The sequence below is a fragment of the Delphinus delphis genome, chromosome 15 (genome assembly GCF_949987515.2).
Source record: "Delphinus delphis chromosome 15, mDelDel1.2, whole genome shotgun sequence".
Classification (NCBI taxonomy): domain Eukaryota; kingdom Metazoa; phylum Chordata; class Mammalia; order Artiodactyla; family Delphinidae; genus Delphinus; species Delphinus delphis.
In genome coordinates this window covers 14,525,728-14,543,552 of record NC_082697.1, presented here as the reverse complement: position 1 = coordinate 14,543,552, position 17,825 = coordinate 14,525,728, and the positions used below count along the sequence as shown (strand labels likewise).

Below are 17,825 nucleotides of genomic sequence, written 5' to 3'. Positions count from 1 at the left end.
GGGTCTGGGGTCCCGCCTGACTCGGCAATGGGGACTGTGGGAAGGAGGGAGAGGGGGAGGTGGTGTAAGCCCTTTCTTTGCCTTCTCATGTTGGGACTGCCCAACCCCCCCCCCCCACACACACACACCCCATTCCCTGAGTCAGCTCTCGCCCGGGCCTGTCCGAGAGGGGCGGGGTCACTGATTCATTTGACAGCGCCTCTTTAAAGTCCCCACAAGGGCAGCTGCAGCCAGACACTGCTACCCTCACCATGAACCCCTGGCAGTCCTTGGTCCTGGCGCTCCTGGTGCTGGGCTGCTGCTCTGCTGCCCCCAGACCACACCAGCCCACCTTTGTGGTCTTCCCGGGAGAACTACGAAGCAATCTCACCGACAGGCAGCTGGCAGAGGTAGGCACACACTCCAGCCTAGAGTTGGGAAGGGCTGGCTAGGAATCCCAGGAAGGACATGGGCTCTCAGAGGAGATACTTAGGGGCATGTTGGGGGGTGATGGGCACCTCTGGAGAACAGAGGTGTCCAGGCTCGGGCACTGGGATGCTCTGGACAGTGGTTGCCAGGAAGGGGTTAATGAGGGTTTCTTAGATGGGCAATGGGAAGTGGTGAAGGGACATTGGAGGGCTCTGGAGTGGGGATGGGCTGGGGATGAACAGGGGTAAACCCTAGGAGGCCCTGAGGTAGGCATGGGCCAGGGGCATCCGGGGGTGGAAAGGAGCTGAGGATGTCTACAGGGAGGGGAGATTCTTGGGTGGGCACAGGCACTGGGATGTAGGGTACCCAGTCCTGGATACAACGCCTTGTTGCTAGTCCCTGAGAGCCTGGAGGGATGGAGTCCTCACCCAGCAGATCAGAGAAAGGAAGTCAGGGCTCTGGGATGTCTCTGCCCCTCCTTCCGCAGGAATATCTGTACCGCTATGGCTACACTAATGTGGCAGAGATAAGCAAGGATGATCAGTCCCTGCGTCAGCCTCTGCAGCGTCTCCAGCGGCGCCTGGCCCTGCCGGAGACGGGCGAGCTGGACAGCACCACCCTGAATGCCATGCGTGCCCCACGCTGCGGCGTCCCAGACCTGGGCAGATTCCAGACCTTTGAGGGCGACCTCAAGTGGCACCATCACAACATCACCTACTGGTGCGAGGCTGGGCCCCCCGGGGGCGAGCGGGGCGTAGTGGGGAGAGGCTGCCCGGTGGTGAACACGTCCCGTCTTAGGCCCATCCCTGGGTTTCACTAAACCAGGGATTTAGTGAGCCCAGGGCAAGCGGCTCCACCTCTGAGCCTTCGTTCCCCCATGGGAAACGACCTCGCAGTCTGAGTCCTCCTGTCAGGGCCGTTGTGAGAGTCCAAAGAGAAAAATGCATCTGAAAGTGCTTTATAGCTGAAAGCGTGGAGCGCACACAGCGCTGTGTATCTGAAGTTGCTGAGACACGGGGTGTCGCCGCTGCTCCGGATCCCGCCTCTCACTTCCGACCTCTAGCCTCCTGCCTTTCCCTGCAGGATCCAAAACTACTCGGAAGACTTGCCGCGCGACGTGATCGACGACGCCTTTGCCCGCGCCTTCGCGCTCTGGAGCGCGGTGACGCCGCTCACCTTCACTCGCGTGTACGGCCGTGAAGCCGACATAGTCATCCAGTTTGGTGTTAGGGGTGAGAACGCGAGAAGGGGAAAGCCAGGAGAATCGGAGAGGGGACAGAGGAGGGAGGACCTCGGAGAGAGTAGAGGGGGCCCTGGACCCGGATTTCTCTTGCCTGTGCCCGCAGCCCTGGCTGCCGCTCGCCTTTATGGCGCCCCCTGCTGACCGACACCTCATAGCGCGGGGACTCAAATCTTGGACAGCAGCTCCGAGGCTGGATTTCAGCCCGCACTCAGTCCAGCGCCCTTGGGCAGTGCACAACCTGCGCAACCATACGCGGCTAACTCTCTTCGCCACCTGCTTCTTCAGAGCACGGAGATGGGTATCCCTTCGATGGAAAGAACGGGCTCCTGGCACACGCCTTTCCTCCTGGCCCAGGCATTCAGGGAGACGCCCACTTCGACGATGAAGAGTTGTGGTCTCTGGGCAAAGGCGTCGGTGAGATTCCCGAACCGCCCGGGTTCCCATTCCCTTCTCCTCTCACGCGCATCACCAGCCGCCCTGACCCCGTCTCCCTTTCCTGCAGTGGTTCCGACCTACTTCGGAAACGCAAAGGGCGCCGCCTGCCACTTCCCCTTCACCTTCGAGGGCCGCTCGTACTCTGCCTGCACGACGGACGGCCGCTCCGACGACATGCTCTGGTGCAGCACCACGGCCGACTACGACACCGACCGCCAGTTCGGCTTCTGCCCCAGCGAGAGTGAGTACCCACCCTCCTCGAGGGTCCAGAACACTGGGGTTTTATCCCAGCCTTGCCGCTAGTGCTGTGTGGGCTGCAAATCACTGTCCTGTTCTCTGGGTCCGTTCTCCCGTTGTGAAACGAGGCGAGGAGGGGTGGAGGACACAGGTGGTTTGTGGGTCAATAAACTCGTGGCGCCTTCGGGTAATCGCGTGGGCCTCCCAGGACTCTACACCCAGGACGGCAATGCGGACGGCAAGCCCTGCGTTTTCCCGTTCACCTTCGAGAGCCGCTCCTACTCCGCCTGTACCACCGACGGTCGCTCGGACGGCTACCGCTGGTGCGCCACTACCGCCAGCTACGACCAGGACAAGCTCTATGGCTTCTGCCCGACCCGAGGTACCTCTGCCCCACCTACCTGATTCAGCCTCGCTCCCTAATTCCGCGATGGTCCCCGAGCGTGGCTCTTCCACCCATCAGTTTGTTCTTCTACTCCTCGGCGGTCCTCAGGACAGCCGTGACTCTGGCCGCCATCACCACGGCTCCTCCCCCTGCCTTCCTATTGCTGCCGCCGCATTCGCGGAGGCCTCGCCTTTTAGCCCTGCTTGCAGCCTCTCCCTGGGCCTCTGATCCTCAGGTCCCGCCCACCAGTCTAGCCTGGTCTCGGCTGTGTGCGGCACCACGCCCCCTAAGCTTTTTTTTTTATTTTTGGCTACGTTGGGTCTTTGTTGCTGTGCGCGGGCTTTCCTCTATTTGCGGCGAGCGGTGGCTACTCTTCCTTGTGGTGCGCGGGCTTCTCATTGCGGTGGCTTCTCTTGTTGCGGAGCACCGGCTGTAGGTGCCGGGGGCTTCAGTAGTTGCAGTACGCGGCTCAGTAGTTGTGGCTCGCGGCTCTAGAGCGCAGCCTCCGTAGTTGTGGCGCACGGGCTTAGTTGCTCCGCGGCATGTGGGATCTTCCCACACCGGGGCTCGAACCCGTGTCCCCTGCATTGGCAGGCGGATTCTTAACCACTGAGCCACCAGGGAAGACCCCTACCCCGCCCAAGCTTTTAAAATAGGCCTCCAAGTGTCTCTCGCTTCATGATTGGCCCGCCCCTGGGTCTTTATTGGACCCACCCATTTGGCTCACCGGAGGCCCTGGGTCTCTCCAGCTGACGCGACGGTGACCGAGGGCAACTCGGCGGGGGAGCTGTGCGTCTTCCCCTTCACCTTCCTGGGCAAGGAGTACTCGACCTGCACCAGAGAGGGCCGCCGTGATGGGCAGCTCTGGTGCGCCACCACCTCCAACTTCGACAGAGACAAGAAGTGGGGCTTCTGCCCGGATCAAGGTGGGCATGGTTCTGAGATTCCCAGGCTGGGACCTCAGCCAGGGCAGTGGTGTCCGGGAGGGATGGCTGGGGCTGGGAGCTCGGCTCAGGGCTCACGTCTCAGGCTCCCTCTTTCGTCCAGGATACAGCCTGTTCCTTGTGGCGGCGCACGAGTTTGGCCACGCGCTGGGCTTAGATCACTCGTCCGTGCCAGAGGCGCTCATGTACCCCATGTACAGCTTCACTGAGAAGCACCCCCTGCATAAGGACGATGTGCAGGGCATCCAGCATCTGTATGGTGAGGGTATGGGGCAGGGATGGAGGGAGGAGAGGGAAAGGCTGGGCTCTGCCAGCCGCGAGTACCCCGAGAATGCAGAGGAGGGGAAAGTTAGGACCCCAACATCTATCTTCTGGAGACCCTGGCCAATGGGTACAATTGTTGCCAGGTCAGTGCTTGGAGATGGTGATAAAGAGCCCAGACTCTAGAGTGAGACAGACATAGGTTCAAAAGCCAGTCCAGCCACTTCCTGGCTAGATGACTTTGGATATGTTACTTCACCCCTCAACTTCCTCATCTGTAAAGTGGGGCTAACACCTGCCTCATGGGGCTGTTGGGAGGCTTAAGTGAGCTAGAATAATGTCTGGCATATAGTAAGCACCACAAAAGTGTTCGACATTTTTATTATTATCACCACTTATTATCATTAGTATATTTCCTCATTAAAAAATGGGGATATTAAAGAATCTACTTCATAGGTTTTCTTTTATTTTTCTGAAGATCAAACAAGCTAACGTGAATTTTTTTTAATATAAATTTATTTGTTTTTGACTGCGTTGGGTCTTTGTTGCCGTGCGTGGGCTTCTCACTGTGGTGGCTTCTCTTGTGGTGGAGCACCGGCTCTAGGTGCACGGGCTTCAGTAGTTGTAGCACGCGGGCTCAGTAGTTGTAGCAAGCGGGCTCAGTAGTTGTGTCACACGGGCTTAGTTGCTCCGCAGCATGTGGGATCTTCCCCGGCCAGGGCTCGAACCCGTGTCCCCTGCACTGGCAGGCGAATTCTTACCACTGCGCCCCCAGGGAAGCCCCAAATGTGAGTTTATAAAGCTCCTAGCACTAAGTTTGGCACTCAGGTTGAGAGCTCAAAAAACACTTCTCTCCTAGCAGCCTGGGGATGGGGGTGAGTATGTGAAAGGAAACGGCCTGCCCAGGGTTGGGGGAAGGCAGGCTCCAGCATCCAGAGTGGGGAGAGTGAGCGCCAGGGGCCTGGCTGGTAGGCTTTGGGGGAGCAGGCAGTCCATGGGCACAGCGCTCCGTAGGAACAGGGGCTGTCTTATGCGGTGTCTCTTTTTAGGTCCTCGCCCCGAACCTGAACCACGGCCTCCAACCACTGCCACAGCTGAACCGCAGCCCACCGCCCCTCCCACGGTCTGCGCCACGGGGCCTCCCACTGCCCCCCCCTCAGAACGCCCCACTGCTGGCCCCACGGGCCCCCCTTCAGCTGGCCCCACGGGTCCTCCCACTGCTGGCCCTTCTGCGATCCCTACAAGGTCTCTGGATCCAGCGGACGATGTCTGCAACGTGAACATCTTCGACGCCATCGCGGAGATCGGGAAACGCCTGCATCTCTTCAAGGATGGGTGAGGGGCAGGGGCTGTGAGGTTTCGGAAAGGGGCTTGGAGGCGGGACCTGCCTGTGTCTCCCCGCCCACTGACCTTGTGTTCAAGGTTCAGTGCCAGCCATTCCCTTTTCTCGTCCAGGAGGTACTGGCGACTCTCTGAGAGCGGGGGACGCCCGTTGCAGGGTCCCTTTTTTATCAAGAACACGTGGCCTGCGCTGCCCCTCAAGCTGGACTCCGCTTTTGAGGATCCGCTCACGAAGAAGATTTTCTTCTTCTCTGGTTAGTTTCCTCCTTTCTTCCTTCCCTATCCGCCCCCCCCCCCAAAAAAATCCACGCACACACACCAACCTAGAAGGACCAAGAGACCGAGGACAATACATAAAACGTCTTGTGCGCATTAGAAAAAGACGCCCCCTTCTGGCGGATGCAATTTAGCAAATTTAGCAGGGGCTGAATTTCAGCCCTCCTCACCGCACCCTTGCACAATCGTACCGAGAGACTCTGCTCCTCGGGCACACAGACCGCGGGCTCACCGGGCGCGGAAAGGCCTCGCTGCGTTCTCCCTCTTGATATTCAAGGAGAGTATGTGCTCCGCCCCCAGACCGATGTGACTCTTCTCTCCTGCAGGGCGCCAAGTGTGGGTGTACACAGGCTCGTCGGTGCTAGGCCCAAGGCGTCTGGACAAGCTGGGCCTGGGCCCGGAAGTGGCCCAAGTCACCGGGGCCCTCCCGCGCGCCGGGGGTAAGGTGCTGCTGTTCAGCCGGCGGAGCTTCTGGAGGTGAGAGTCCCGGGACCGCCGGCAGGGGGAGCCCAGGCGCCATCCGACTGCCCGCCGGCTCGGCAACTGTCTCCTCGCTGCCGTCCTGCAGGTTCGACGTGAAGACACAGAAGGTGGATCCCCAGAGCGCCACCCCAGTGGACCAGATGTTCCCCGGGGTGCCCATGAATACGCATGACATCTTTCAGTACCAAGGTGAGGGATGAGGACGAGGGTCGGGGGAGGATCCCTCCCTGAGACACCTCCCACGGTAGGGTCCCCTGCCTTAGTGATTGGTCAAATTCTGAGAGAGAAAGCAAAAGTCCGTAGAGATTGAGGCAAATGCCCCAGCACAGGTGAGTTCCCTATAGAGGCAGGGATCTTACCAGATCATTCAGGGACACAGGAGTACAACCAGAACTACGACCCAGATTTCCTGTCTCCCCAGCTGAAAGCCCTTTCCCCTACAAGTAGGGATACTGCCACTGGGGATACAGTGATAAATAAGACAGTTCATAGCTGTGTGTCTTTTGGCAAGTCACTGCTACTCACAGAGCCTCAGTTTCCCCATCTGTAAAATGGGAGTGGTAGCTGGAGTTACACTTGCTTTCTCTTTCTCACTGCTCACCTCCAATCAGCTGACAAGTTCTGTTGACTCAGCCGCCAAAGTATTCACAAGCTCCTCTGCAAACACCCTAGTCCAAGCCGTACTGGTTGTCCAATACCTTTAATATATTCTGTGAGAGTAGGGAGGGGCTAGGAGTGGAGGGCAATGGTTTTGTGGGTGACTCTAGACCCATTCCAAGGTCAAAGAAACTAACATGACCTGATCTGACCCCCTCCCCCCTCCTCATCCCCTCCCACTACTCCTGTCATTCCCTTTGCTCTGCTCCACTCACACCAGCCTCTGGCTGTTCTCTGAACACATCAAGGTCATTCCCAGCTTAGGGCTTCTGTGCCGGTTGTTCCCTCTGTCTGGAAGGTTTTCTCCCCAGATTGTCACTGGGCTGCCTCCCTCTCATCCTTTAGGTCTCAGCACTGAGGCCACCTCTTTGGAGAGACCTTCTCTGACCCTCATTATCTGTTCACTTGCTCGCTCGCTTTTACTATTTCCTCCATCGCTTTCTCCATTGTCAAAACCAGTCTCATTTATTTATGCATTTGCTTGTTAATCGTCAGTCTTACCCCACTAGGGTGTAAGCACCAAAAGAACTGAGGTCCTGCCTGCATTCTTCCTCTGCTGTATCCCCAGTGCCTCTAACAGTGCTTGGCACGATAAATATTGTTGGATGAATGAATGGGATTTGTTGAATGAATTGTTCTGAGTATCGACTGTGTGCCAGGCTCTGTGTCAGTGCTTTGGACAAGGAGGTCTGTGCCCTCCAGCATCTCTGTGGGGGGCGGGGGGGACACAGGTGTCCTATGAAAACCTTGGAAAGATCTCGAAAGGGCAGGAGGGTTGACTGTAAAGATCTGACTCCTGTTTCTGTATGTGTATGTGGGAAGGCTGGAATCACCCCTCTCGGTCCTGCCTTTCCCTTGCAGAGAAAGCATACTTCTGCCAGGATCGCTTCTACTGGCGCGTGAGTTCCCAGTATGAGATGAATCAGGTGGACTATGTGGGCTACGTGACATTTGACCTCCTGCAGTGCCCCGAGGACTAGGGCCCCCCAGCCGGCTTCAGCACTGCAGTGGGAGTCCCCACAGGGGCCATCGCGACAGGGAATGAGCCAGTCTGTCGGATCCAAACTGGTGGGTCTGTTCTGAAGGACAAGGAGAAGGGGAGGTGGGCTGGGCCCTCTCTTCTCACCTTCTTTTTTCGTTGGAATGTTTTTAATAAACTTGGATTCTTTAACCTTTAGGAGCGGATTAATGTCTGTATTGTATGCACGCATGTATGTGTGTAACCAACAGAGGGCTTACTATGCGCCAGGCAATGTTCTAAGCACGTCATAAATATTAACGTTCAATCCTTCCTATTAGGAAGGTATAATGTAATTACTCCTATTTTATAGCTGAGGAAATGGCCAACCTATTATTCATTCATCAAACATTTATTGAGCCCTTACATGGAGCCAGGCCCTGTGCCGGGCACTGGGGATAGAGAAATGAGTTAGACTATGTTTCTATCCTCCACGACCTCTCAGTGGTCCTCAAATTTTCGGGTGCCTGAGAGAGCCCTTGCAACTTGCTTAAAATGCAGGCTCCGGGCTCCAACCCCAGAGAGTCCAGCTTAGTTACAAGGGTGATGATTCTGTGCCTGGTGGGGGTGGGGTCACACTTGGAGAGTGTGCAGCGTGTGACCCTTTTTCTAGAATAATGGCGCACGCGCGCGCGTGTGTGTTTGTGTGTGTGATTCTGCGTGTTGTGGTTGAAGTCAGGAAACATTTCCCAGCCAAGATGACATGTGAACTTGAACTGCATCCGGAAGGGTGAGCAAGAGTTTCTTCTTGTGCAAGGAAGACTGTCTTCTTCGAGGATAATTTACCAAGAACCATTAACCCTAAAAATGTTCCTACTCTCTAACCCTCGCCCACGTGTGCACAAAACAACACCTAGAAGGATGTGAATCGCAGCATTGTTCATAGAATGAGAAACTGGTAACAACCTAAGTGCGCAGAAGCAAGGCAGTGGATAAATAAAATCTGTATTATATACGTGATGATAGGAACTACCCCTAGCACAGCACTGACTGTGTGCCGGGCACGGCTGCACGTGCTTTATGTGAGTTAACACAGCCAATACTTAAAACAACCCTGTGAGACAGGTCCTACTCTTACCTTAGAGGTACTATTACTATTGCTATCACTCCCTCCCCCTGCTTTATAAATGGGTAACTGTGGCACAGAATTACACAGCTGACCTGCAGTCTCCTAGCTGGTGATCGTTCCCTTGGGATTGGAATGTGAGCTCTTGGGGTAAATGCTGGGAGGACAGAAAAAGCAAGGGGGCGTTTGGGGGAACTAGAAATGGCTCAGAACTCTAGTATGTGGTTTGAGCAGAGAGGGTTCTGGAATGGTTGAGATAGGAATGGTGGTGTGGGCTAGATGAGAGAAGGTCGAAGTGGCAGGCTGAGGAGGATGGATTTGACCCTCCAGGAGGGCAGAGGGACTTGACTGAAGGGTCGGGCCAGGCGAGTGGAGGTGATGGGCTTGGTCAGCTTTGATCATCTTCCACACCCGGGGCCCCGGGTGGGAGTGTAAGGAGAGGTTCAGGGAACTTCTTCCTAAGCTTCCTGTGGGTGGGGCCCCTCTCTCTTAACTCACCCATTTTTCACTCAGGAATGACCCACTCCCACTGGCATACCAATGTTCCTTAATATGGCTTGTTTAAAATCCCTCTAGACCCCTGTCTCTCAGTTCTGTTCCATTTCTCTACTGCCCACCCCCATCCACAGGAAAACGTCCCCAAAGTACGGTTTCTACTCACTGTCTCCTATTCTCTTCTCAGTCATCTGCAACCTGGCACCCACTGCACTCCTCCACTGAAATGACTCTCTTCAAAGCCACCTGTGATCTTCCCGTAGCCCGATACAGTGGGTACTTCTCTGGGCTCGTTCCATACCATCTCTCGGCTTTTTTGACCCAGTGGATAATGCCCTTCTTCCTGAAGTGTTTCATCACTTGTTCTCTGGGTCACCCCTTCCTCCTGGTTCTTCTCCCCTCTCGCTAGGATCTCCCTCTTGCCAACCTTTAAATGATGGTGTGCCCCTGTGCTCTATCCTTGGACGTCTTCGCTGTGTACACGCATTCCCTGTGATCTCTTCTAGCCCTGCAGCTTTACACAGCATCTCTCTGCTAAAGACGCCGAAATTTATATCCCCAGCCTTATACTCTCCCCTGAGCTCCAGAATCAGATGTTCTACTGCCACCTCCGCATGATCCTTAGGTGCCAAAGAGATATCTCAATATACCGGGTCCACCTGAGCTCTCGGGCGCCACCTTCCAAGCATACTGCTCCATCGGTTGTCACCACCTTAATAAAAGACAACGTCATCTGCCCTCAATCGAGCTTAGAACCTGATCAGTCTTAAAATCTAGGGATCTGTTAAACTCCTTATTCTGGCACAGGGTATCTCAACCTCGGCACTGTTGACAATTTGGATCAAATTACTCTTAGTTGTGGGGGACTGTCCATACACTGTAGGACGTTTGATGCCTTCCTCCAGGAGGTAGTGGGATCCATGGACAGATGCTAGACCCATTCAGGGTCAGTCTCCCTCCCTCTATCACGGGCCCTAACATGGGGACAGGGTGCAGGGAGGCGATGGTGAATCTGCGGCTCCTGGCTGGCAGTCTTGGTGTAGGACTAGATGGCACAGGTGGCCTCTACCAACTAGATGCAGTGCCACCCTCCTCCAGTTGTGACACCAAAAACGTCTCTGAATATTGCCAAACGTTCCCTGGTGGGCAAAACTGCCCCGAGTTGAGAACCATTGCTCTAATGTAACAAACCTTCAGACAGCTTGACCCATCATAAGTGTACATTTCAACAAACTGAACACGACTGTCTAACCAGCAACCAGATCAAGAAACAAAACATTCTTAGCACCCCAGAAGCCCCCTCATGCCCCTTTTTAATCACTACCCCTTCATCCCAAGAGTTACCACCATTACTTCTAACAGCTTAAAGATACATTTTGACTATTTTTTACTTTATTTAAAGAGTATTTTACAGTATATACTCTTTTGTGTCTGGCTTTTTTTTAAAAAAGTTAATTTATTTTATTTATTTTTGGCTGTTTTGGGTCTTTGTTGCTTCGCGCGGGCTTTCTCTAGTTGCGGTGGGCGGGGCTAGCTTGTTGTGGTGCGCGGGCTTCTCACTGCGTTAGCTTCTCTTGTTGTGGAGCACGGGCTCTAGGCCCGCGGGCTGCAGTAATGGCACATGGGCTCAGTAGTTGTGGCTCACGGGCCATTTCTTTGGGGCATGTATCTTGGAGTGGAATTGCTGAGTAGACAGGTATGTATAAGTTCAACTTTAGCTGACGGAACAATTTTCCCAAGTGGTGTTGCCCATCTATACTCCCACCAGCAGTGCATGAGAGTCTAGGAGTCCTCCTTGACTCCTCTTTCCTTTACATGCAATGTCCAATCCAGCAGCAGGTCCTGTAGGTTCTACTTCCAAAATGTATCTGGAATTGGACAACTGCCACCACCCTAGCCCGGCTAATCATCACCACTTACCTGGGGGTTGCAGGAGCCTCCTAATTGACTCCCAGCTTCCACTCCTGCCCTTAGTTGAGTCTTCACCCAGCAGCCAACGTTCCCCTACTCAAAAACTTCCCATGACTTCCCTTGTAGATTAGAAAAGAATCCAGACTCCTCCCTGAAGCCTTCAAGAGACCATACGATCTGCCCTCCTCTCCTCCCTCATCTCCATCAGTCTACTCTCCGTTCACTCTGCTCCAGACACACTGGCCTTCTTGCTGCTCCCTGAACAGTCCAGGCTTCTTTTCACCCCAGGGCCTTTGCACTTGCTATTTTCTCTGCTAGAGAGCTCTTCTTCCAGATCTTTGCTTAGCTGGCTCCTTCTCATCAGTGAGGGCTCAGGTCAAATATCACATCTTCTGAGAGGTCTTCTTAGACCATCCCCTAAAGTAGTCCTTCCCCCTAGTCATTACCCCTTGGCCCTACTTTTTCTTCTTAACATATACCACAGTCTCAAATTATCTTGTCTATGCGTTTGCTCACTTGTAATCTTTCTCCTCTCACTCATTAGAATTTGAGCCACACGAGGGCAGGAAGCCAGTCGATCTTATCCAATCAGTGCCTAGCACCAAAGCCTCAAACACAGGCGCGCTATCAAGATGTGCTGAATGAGTGAATTAAACCCAGGTGTTTAGGAGACCCCAGCCGAGGAGGGCCCGGGCTCCTGGTGCAGGGGAGGTGCAGGGGTGGCTCTCAGCAGCAGGTTGGATCCTCAAGCGCTTCCAGTGGAATTGACAGCCCAGGGCCTCAAAGCGCAGTGGCCAGATACAGTGGCTCAGCACAGAGGGCACTAGGACCCTGCGCGGCGTCACGGCCGGCGGGGGGCGGCCGGCGGGGATGGGGGAATACGCTCTCTCTGCCTCCTGGAGCCCGGCTGCGGCCACTTGTGCGATCCGGGCCCGTACCGCGGCCGCCCGGCTCCTTTCCGCACCATGAGCCGCAGGTTCACTGTCACTTCACTGCCCCCCGCGGGGCCTGCCGGGACCTCTGACTCGGAGTCCCACCGGCATTCAGCAGCCGATCTCCGTCGCCTCTCAGGGGAAGACGCCAAAGGTAGAGGCCGCAGGGGGCGGGGCCTGCCGGAGTGGGGCGGGGCGAGAGAAGGGGAGGGGACACAGTGGGCGGGCCTTCTGTTGGGAAGGGTGGGACCAGGACTGGTAGGCAGAGGGTCCCAGCCGAAGGCCAGAGAAGGGAGAGGAGGTGGAACCTAGGGAACTGGGGGAAGGCTGGAGAGGAAATGATGAAGGGAGGGACCACATTTGAGGTGGGAGGGGACACAGGGAAGAGGGTGGCGCTAGAGGCGAAGGGGCGGATCTTATAAAGAAGCTAGGGTCCAGGGTGCTGGGCCGGAGCGCAATAAAGGGGCGGGGTCATCTCGGGTAGGGGGCGGGACCAGAGGGGAAGAAGGTGGAACCAGGGAAAGGGAGGGCCGTGTGCGTCCACAGCCAATGGGTGGAGGCAGGACTATCTCGTTTTGGGGGCAGAAAAGGGCGGGACCAGAGACGAAGGGGTTGGGCTAGTAGTATAGGGGTGGAGTTGAGGGAGGGAGGAGACATGAGTCCGGGTCGCTAGGTCTCCAATCTTCAGTCACCCAGGAGGCGTCGCGGACAGCGCCTGGGGATCCCGGGAAGAAGACAGGAGAATGAGAAATTTGGTCCCCGGGCAGCTCGATCCTGGCAGGATTCCGTGGGCACTCTAGTCCCGTCCCTGGGGGATTCGCTTAGCTCCTTCTACTCCAGCTCCACAAGCGGTGGGTGGAGCCAGCTCAGGCTGTACTGGGGGCGTCTTCCTGGAGGGCCCACTGCAGTGGTCTTGTAATGGAAGTTACATGCAGGGTACAGAAGAGAGAGGAGGGAAGGGATCCTTCTAGGCTTCGGTGAAGAATTAGCATCCTGGATGCACACACAGTCTTCTCCGCAGGGGCCACTTTTCAGGGGTCCCCTGCCTGACTCTGGGCCCCTCAGGCCTGAAAGGAACGTGGAGAACTCGCTTGGCCCCAGCGCGGGGAGGAGGAAGAGCCTCCCCGGGCCGCCAGGGGTCGCTGCTGAGCCGCAGGTGAGCTCACCCTGACCCCAGCAAAACTAAGCACCAAAACCCCTTTAGGGGTTTATTTGGCGAACCTCTGCATTGGATAGATGACCAAACTGAGGCGTATATTTCAGCAGGGCTCCAGTCCCGTGAACCAACCGCCTCCTGGACGTTGTCATATTGGGGGGCTCTTTCCTTTCTTCATCTTTCCCATAATCTGCCCCTTTTCTCATTTTCACAGTTGGTATAGACGTAGATACACGAGCATATTTTACATCAGCCATTATAATTATTGCTATCCCCACAGGAGTAAAAGTCAGAGCTCTAGAAGCCATTCTCAACGCCCCCTTTTCTCTTCCCACCAGATCTGATTGGTCCTCATGTCTTGGCCACTTCACCTTCAAAACTTATCCTGAATCTGGCCACATCTCTCCTCCTGTCATCATCACCCTGGTCCAAACCTCCATCATCTCTCACGTGGCCATGACCACAGCCTCCTCACTGGTCTGCCTGCCTCCAATCCTGTTCACACCACACAACGCCCCCCCCCGCCCCCCCCCCCCATCGCTTGTAGGATAAATGGCAAACCCTTTAGTCTGTCATTCAAACCCTTCCCTCATCTGCTCCTGGTATACCTGTCCGTGTTCTTCTCCCACCTCCATTAGCCAGGGAAACTCCTCCTCACTCTGTAAGTTATAGCTCATTTAACCTTTTCTGAAAATCTTTTTCACGTTCCCTCACTTCCAGGCAGAGGCAGACATTCCTCTTCTGCCTGACCACTGCACTATTATAGCACATGTCCCAATGGATGGAAGTTATTTACTTGTGTGTCTCCTACATCTCAAGGGCAGGGACCACATCCTTTTAACTTTGTGTTCCGAGTACCAAGCCCACAGCCTGGCACTTAGTAGGTGCTTCCTGCTCATCAGATAAGAGGGGGAGTGGCTGTAGACTCCTGCTTCCCCTACCTTGCCTTCTCTCCTGTCATTCCCCACCCCCTGGCTTGAGAATAAGATGGCTCGCTCTCTTATCCCAAGGTGACTGTTCCGTCTTTCCATTCCCATTTCCAAGCTCTTGCATAATGAAGTAAAGTACGGCTCCCAGTGTTGGGTGTGCAGGTGTGTGTGCAAATTGGATGTGAATCTGGAACGCTGTGGGCTTGTGGCAGAGGCGGTGTGTGTGTGTGTCTTTGCATGTCTTGAGGGAGAAGCATCCCACGCTAGCTCTGTTGACCTGTGGGGCAGTCAGTGAGTCAGTGCTTACGTGTGTCATTGTATGCCAGTGTGTTGATTGGCATGTTGATGTGTGTATTTCTGTGTCTATCTGTGGGATGGGTACCTGTGTGCAGCAGTTTACTGAAGTTCCATCTTGAGAGTAATTTGGGGATTTTGAACCTCTTAGGCCCTGAGACAGCCTCCAGCACCTCTCCTTTGTAGGTCGCTACATGGGGAAGTGGACAAGGGCTCCCTAGGGGAACATAAAATCTGCTGGTATCTTTCCCACAGCTGTTTTTGTGCCAGTGCTCTGGCCCCAGGGGGATGCTCTCCCCACCTGTTGTCATCACCCAGGCCCCTTAGGGAGAGATGGCAGCATGTGGGAGGTGGGGGAACGCTTGGGGGAGGGTTTGTAGGTCATTTACATACAAGTGTTACCTTTCACTCTGGACCCAGGGAGTGGAGTTTGCCCCTGGAGGTGCTTCCTGCTGCCAGGAGATCAGCTATAGGTGGGAATGCGACTTACAGGGGAGGAAAGAAGCAAGTCAGAAGGTGATCCTTGAATCTACCACTAACACTGGGCAGCAGCCCACATGCCTCAGTTGCCTCATTTGTACCATGGGAAGATGGATGGTGACTTGGCTGGACAGAATTGAACCTGGGACCAACTGTTACAATTCTGAGCGACTCCCCCATCCCTTTGCACCACTCCCTGCTGTGCCTCAGTTTCTCATAGAGGAAGACAGGGCACTGGGAAGAGCGCTGGGCCTGGTTAAGACTAACAGGAGTTGGGATGTGTCCCCATGGAGTGAGAGGGAGCCAACTTACGCTAGGGGACTGGAGCAAGACCACGATGTAGCCTATCCACTCGCTAGCACAGCCTCTGTGGTGTGGCCTTGGGCACATTGCTTCCCCTCTCTGGGCCTCAGTTTCCCCATCTGTAGTATAAAGAAGTTGAACAGGAAGCTACCTGAGGGTCCTTCTAGCCATAAAAATGCTCAAATCCTTTGATGATCTAGAAGAGTGATGTTCTCTGCCTCCCCCATACCCAAACCTCCTGTTGCAGTCTCTTTATCTGTAAATTGGGAAGAATGACACTGAATTATTGGTAAAAATACCTGATCTGGAGATCTCTAGCCCATCCAAGGAGTTCTCCAGTCACCCACTCCTCAAGCCGGGACTCAGAACCTCACGGCCCAGTACCTCAGCCCAAGGTGAGGCCTGGAAATCTCCATGGCAACAAACTGGTTATGAACGGGGCTGTAGTTGCCATGGTGATGGGCTGCTCTCTCTCTCTCTCTCTCTCTCTCTCTCTCTCATCCCCCTCATCTCCCCTCCCCTCTTCTCAATGAACCAGAGCGATCTGCGGGCACCAGCTCTCCAGGTGGGGTGGGGATGGGGGGGTACAGTGAGAAAGGGGTCCTGATTCAGAAAGAGGGAAGATGGGCTGAATCTGCCGAGGAGTGGGGGGCTGTTGGGGTGCCATTTCCATGGTGACAGGGCTGCAGCCTGTTAATTAAGCCCCCGGTTACCACGGAGACGATGGTGGTTGACGTGTCTGCTGCGAGCCCTGTGTGTATGGGGTGTGCTCTGTGCCGGACTCGCCAATTCACTGCAAGGGTCTGGGGTCTGGAGGACGGGGCCTGCAGGTGGGGGAGAGAAGAGTGAAGAAAGGAGTTCAGGGCCTTGGTTCCATGAGGCCAGAGCTGGGGGTGGGTGGGTTAGGCCGTGGGGCTAATGATATAGAGACAAAGATGGATAGGGATTCAGCCATAAGGAGGAACACTGTGCCTGCCTTTCGTGGAAGGAGGACCCAGTCAGGTGGCTCCAGTTTCTTCCAGACAGTTCCTGGTCCTGATTCAGTGGCTGCGGCCCTGGGCTGCAGGTCAGGAAGCCAGATTCTGGCCCCCAATCTGCCACAAGTTCACCTCATGGAGAAAATCTGTACCTTTCCATTTCTAGACTCCAATTTCCCCATAAATGAGGACGATTAAAAAAATAACTTACAAAGTTCCTTCCAGTTCCCCAGTCCTGATATTTAGGAGGCAGCTTCCCTGACCTTTTTTCTCTATGAGAAGCATAAGGTGGGAGGGGAGAGGAATTTTAGAGACTCGGAGTTTAGAAATAAGACCCTGCCCAGCTCTGCATCTCGTGATGCTTTAATGAGGAGATTCCCCTGGCCCTAGATCTTCCAAGGGCTCTGGGTGGGGAAGCGGTGCTGAGCTGGTAGCCATGTTCCTGGGGCTCAGAGCTGAGGGTCATCTTACTGGCCAAGGCCAGGCTGGCAGTGCAGGAGGTGCCTGCAATGTGTTTTCTGAAAGCCTCACTGCAGAGGGTTGGCCTGAAGCCAGAATAGAGATCAGTCTTCTTGAGAGGTGTGTGTGTGGGGGGTGTGAATCAAAGGACCGGGGTCTCCCCTTGCGGCTGTCTCTTCACTTGGTCTTGTCTCCTCATGAAGAGCTCCCTGGCTTTAGTCTGAGATAAATTGAGAGAGCACTGAGAGTTTTCAGGGTGGGAAGAAGGCCCATGGGTTATGCAGCCTAACCCTTTCGTTTCATAGATGGAGGTACACAGGCCCTGAGAGGACGTCAGTTTTGCCCAAGGAAACACAGAGTTTGAGGGCAGAGGACAGACAGCACCAGCATCTCCTGAATCCCAGATGCCTTGTGAGATAGGAGGTCTGGTGGGGGTGGACAGATGGGATGCCCAGGGGAAGAGGATCACCCCTGCCTTCCCCTATACTCCCTTGGGATCTAGCTTTTCTCCATGGGCGGGCTCAGTCCCTGAGCAGCCAGGGCTCTGGACCACAGATGAAGAGAACTACCCCCAGGGGAACATCCCAGATCCGGGATTGCTGAAAAACCTCAGTATTTATTTCACAGCGCTTCTCAGACAAACCTACTGCACATTTTACTATATTACCTGTCTCTGCAGAGTAGTAGAAAACCATAATGGTGGTGATGGTGGTGGTGGTGGTGGTGGTGCGTGGAGTGGAGTGTTTAGAAACTCTTGCACACTGGCCTACCCACCTGCAACCCTTTAAACCTCTGTCACCAATCCAAACTCACTGCACTTTTTTGTGTGTGTGGTTTTCTCTCTGGGAAAGCCAAGAGGACCAGTTCTCACACCCGGTCTGAATACCTAGCTCTCCACCCTAAAGAGTCCTTCTGGCGTCCATAAAACACAGTGGCAGGGATAGCTTACTGGTGGATCCCTCAGAGGGCCCCTCCAGTCAGCTGCTGAAGACTCTGTGGTTGACCGAATCTGAAGCCACTGACAAATAATGCGACAACGGAATCCGAGCAGCGGGCCCTGTCCATGGTCCTGAAAACTCCCATCCTAGAACTGGGCCTCTGGTCGAGTGGACAGTTTTGTTTTGTTTTGTTTTTT

At 54.9% G+C, this 17,825-nt stretch overlaps 1 protein-coding gene across 1 annotated transcript; it reads left to right on the top strand.

Moving 5' to 3' along the window:
• Positions 1–251: 251 nt before the first annotated feature.
• On the top strand, positions 252–7,825 carry MMP9 (matrix metallopeptidase 9). The gene is made up of 13 exons (XM_060032678.1): positions 252–389; positions 896–1,128; positions 1,492–1,640; positions 1,937–2,065; positions 2,154–2,327; positions 2,532–2,705; positions 3,458–3,634; positions 3,756–3,911; positions 4,963–5,248; positions 5,369–5,508; positions 5,857–6,007; positions 6,099–6,202; positions 7,532–7,825. Exons 1-13 carry the CDS (start codon positions 252–254, stop codon positions 7,648–7,650), a joined length of 2,130 nt encoding a protein of 709 aa, XP_059888661.1. The 3' UTR covers positions 7,651–7,825.
• The last annotated feature ends 10,000 nt before the right edge of the window (positions 7,826–17,825 follow it).

What these genes read in the sequence shown, in the direction of transcription:
- MMP9 (XM_060032678.1), top strand. Translation starts at nt 252, where the DNA reads ATGAACCCCTGGCAGTCCTTGGTCCTGGCGCTCCTGGTGCTGGGCTGC. An exon ending in GGGCATCCAGCATCTGTATG is followed by an intron (nt 3,912 to 4,962) that starts GTGAGGGTATGG and finishes GTCTCTTTTTAG; the next exon opens with GTCCTCGCCCCGAACCTGAA. An exon ending in AGCCGGCGGAGCTTCTGGAG is followed by an intron (nt 6,008 to 6,098) that starts GTGAGAGTCCCG and finishes GCCGTCCTGCAG; the next exon opens with GTTCGACGTGAAGACACAGA.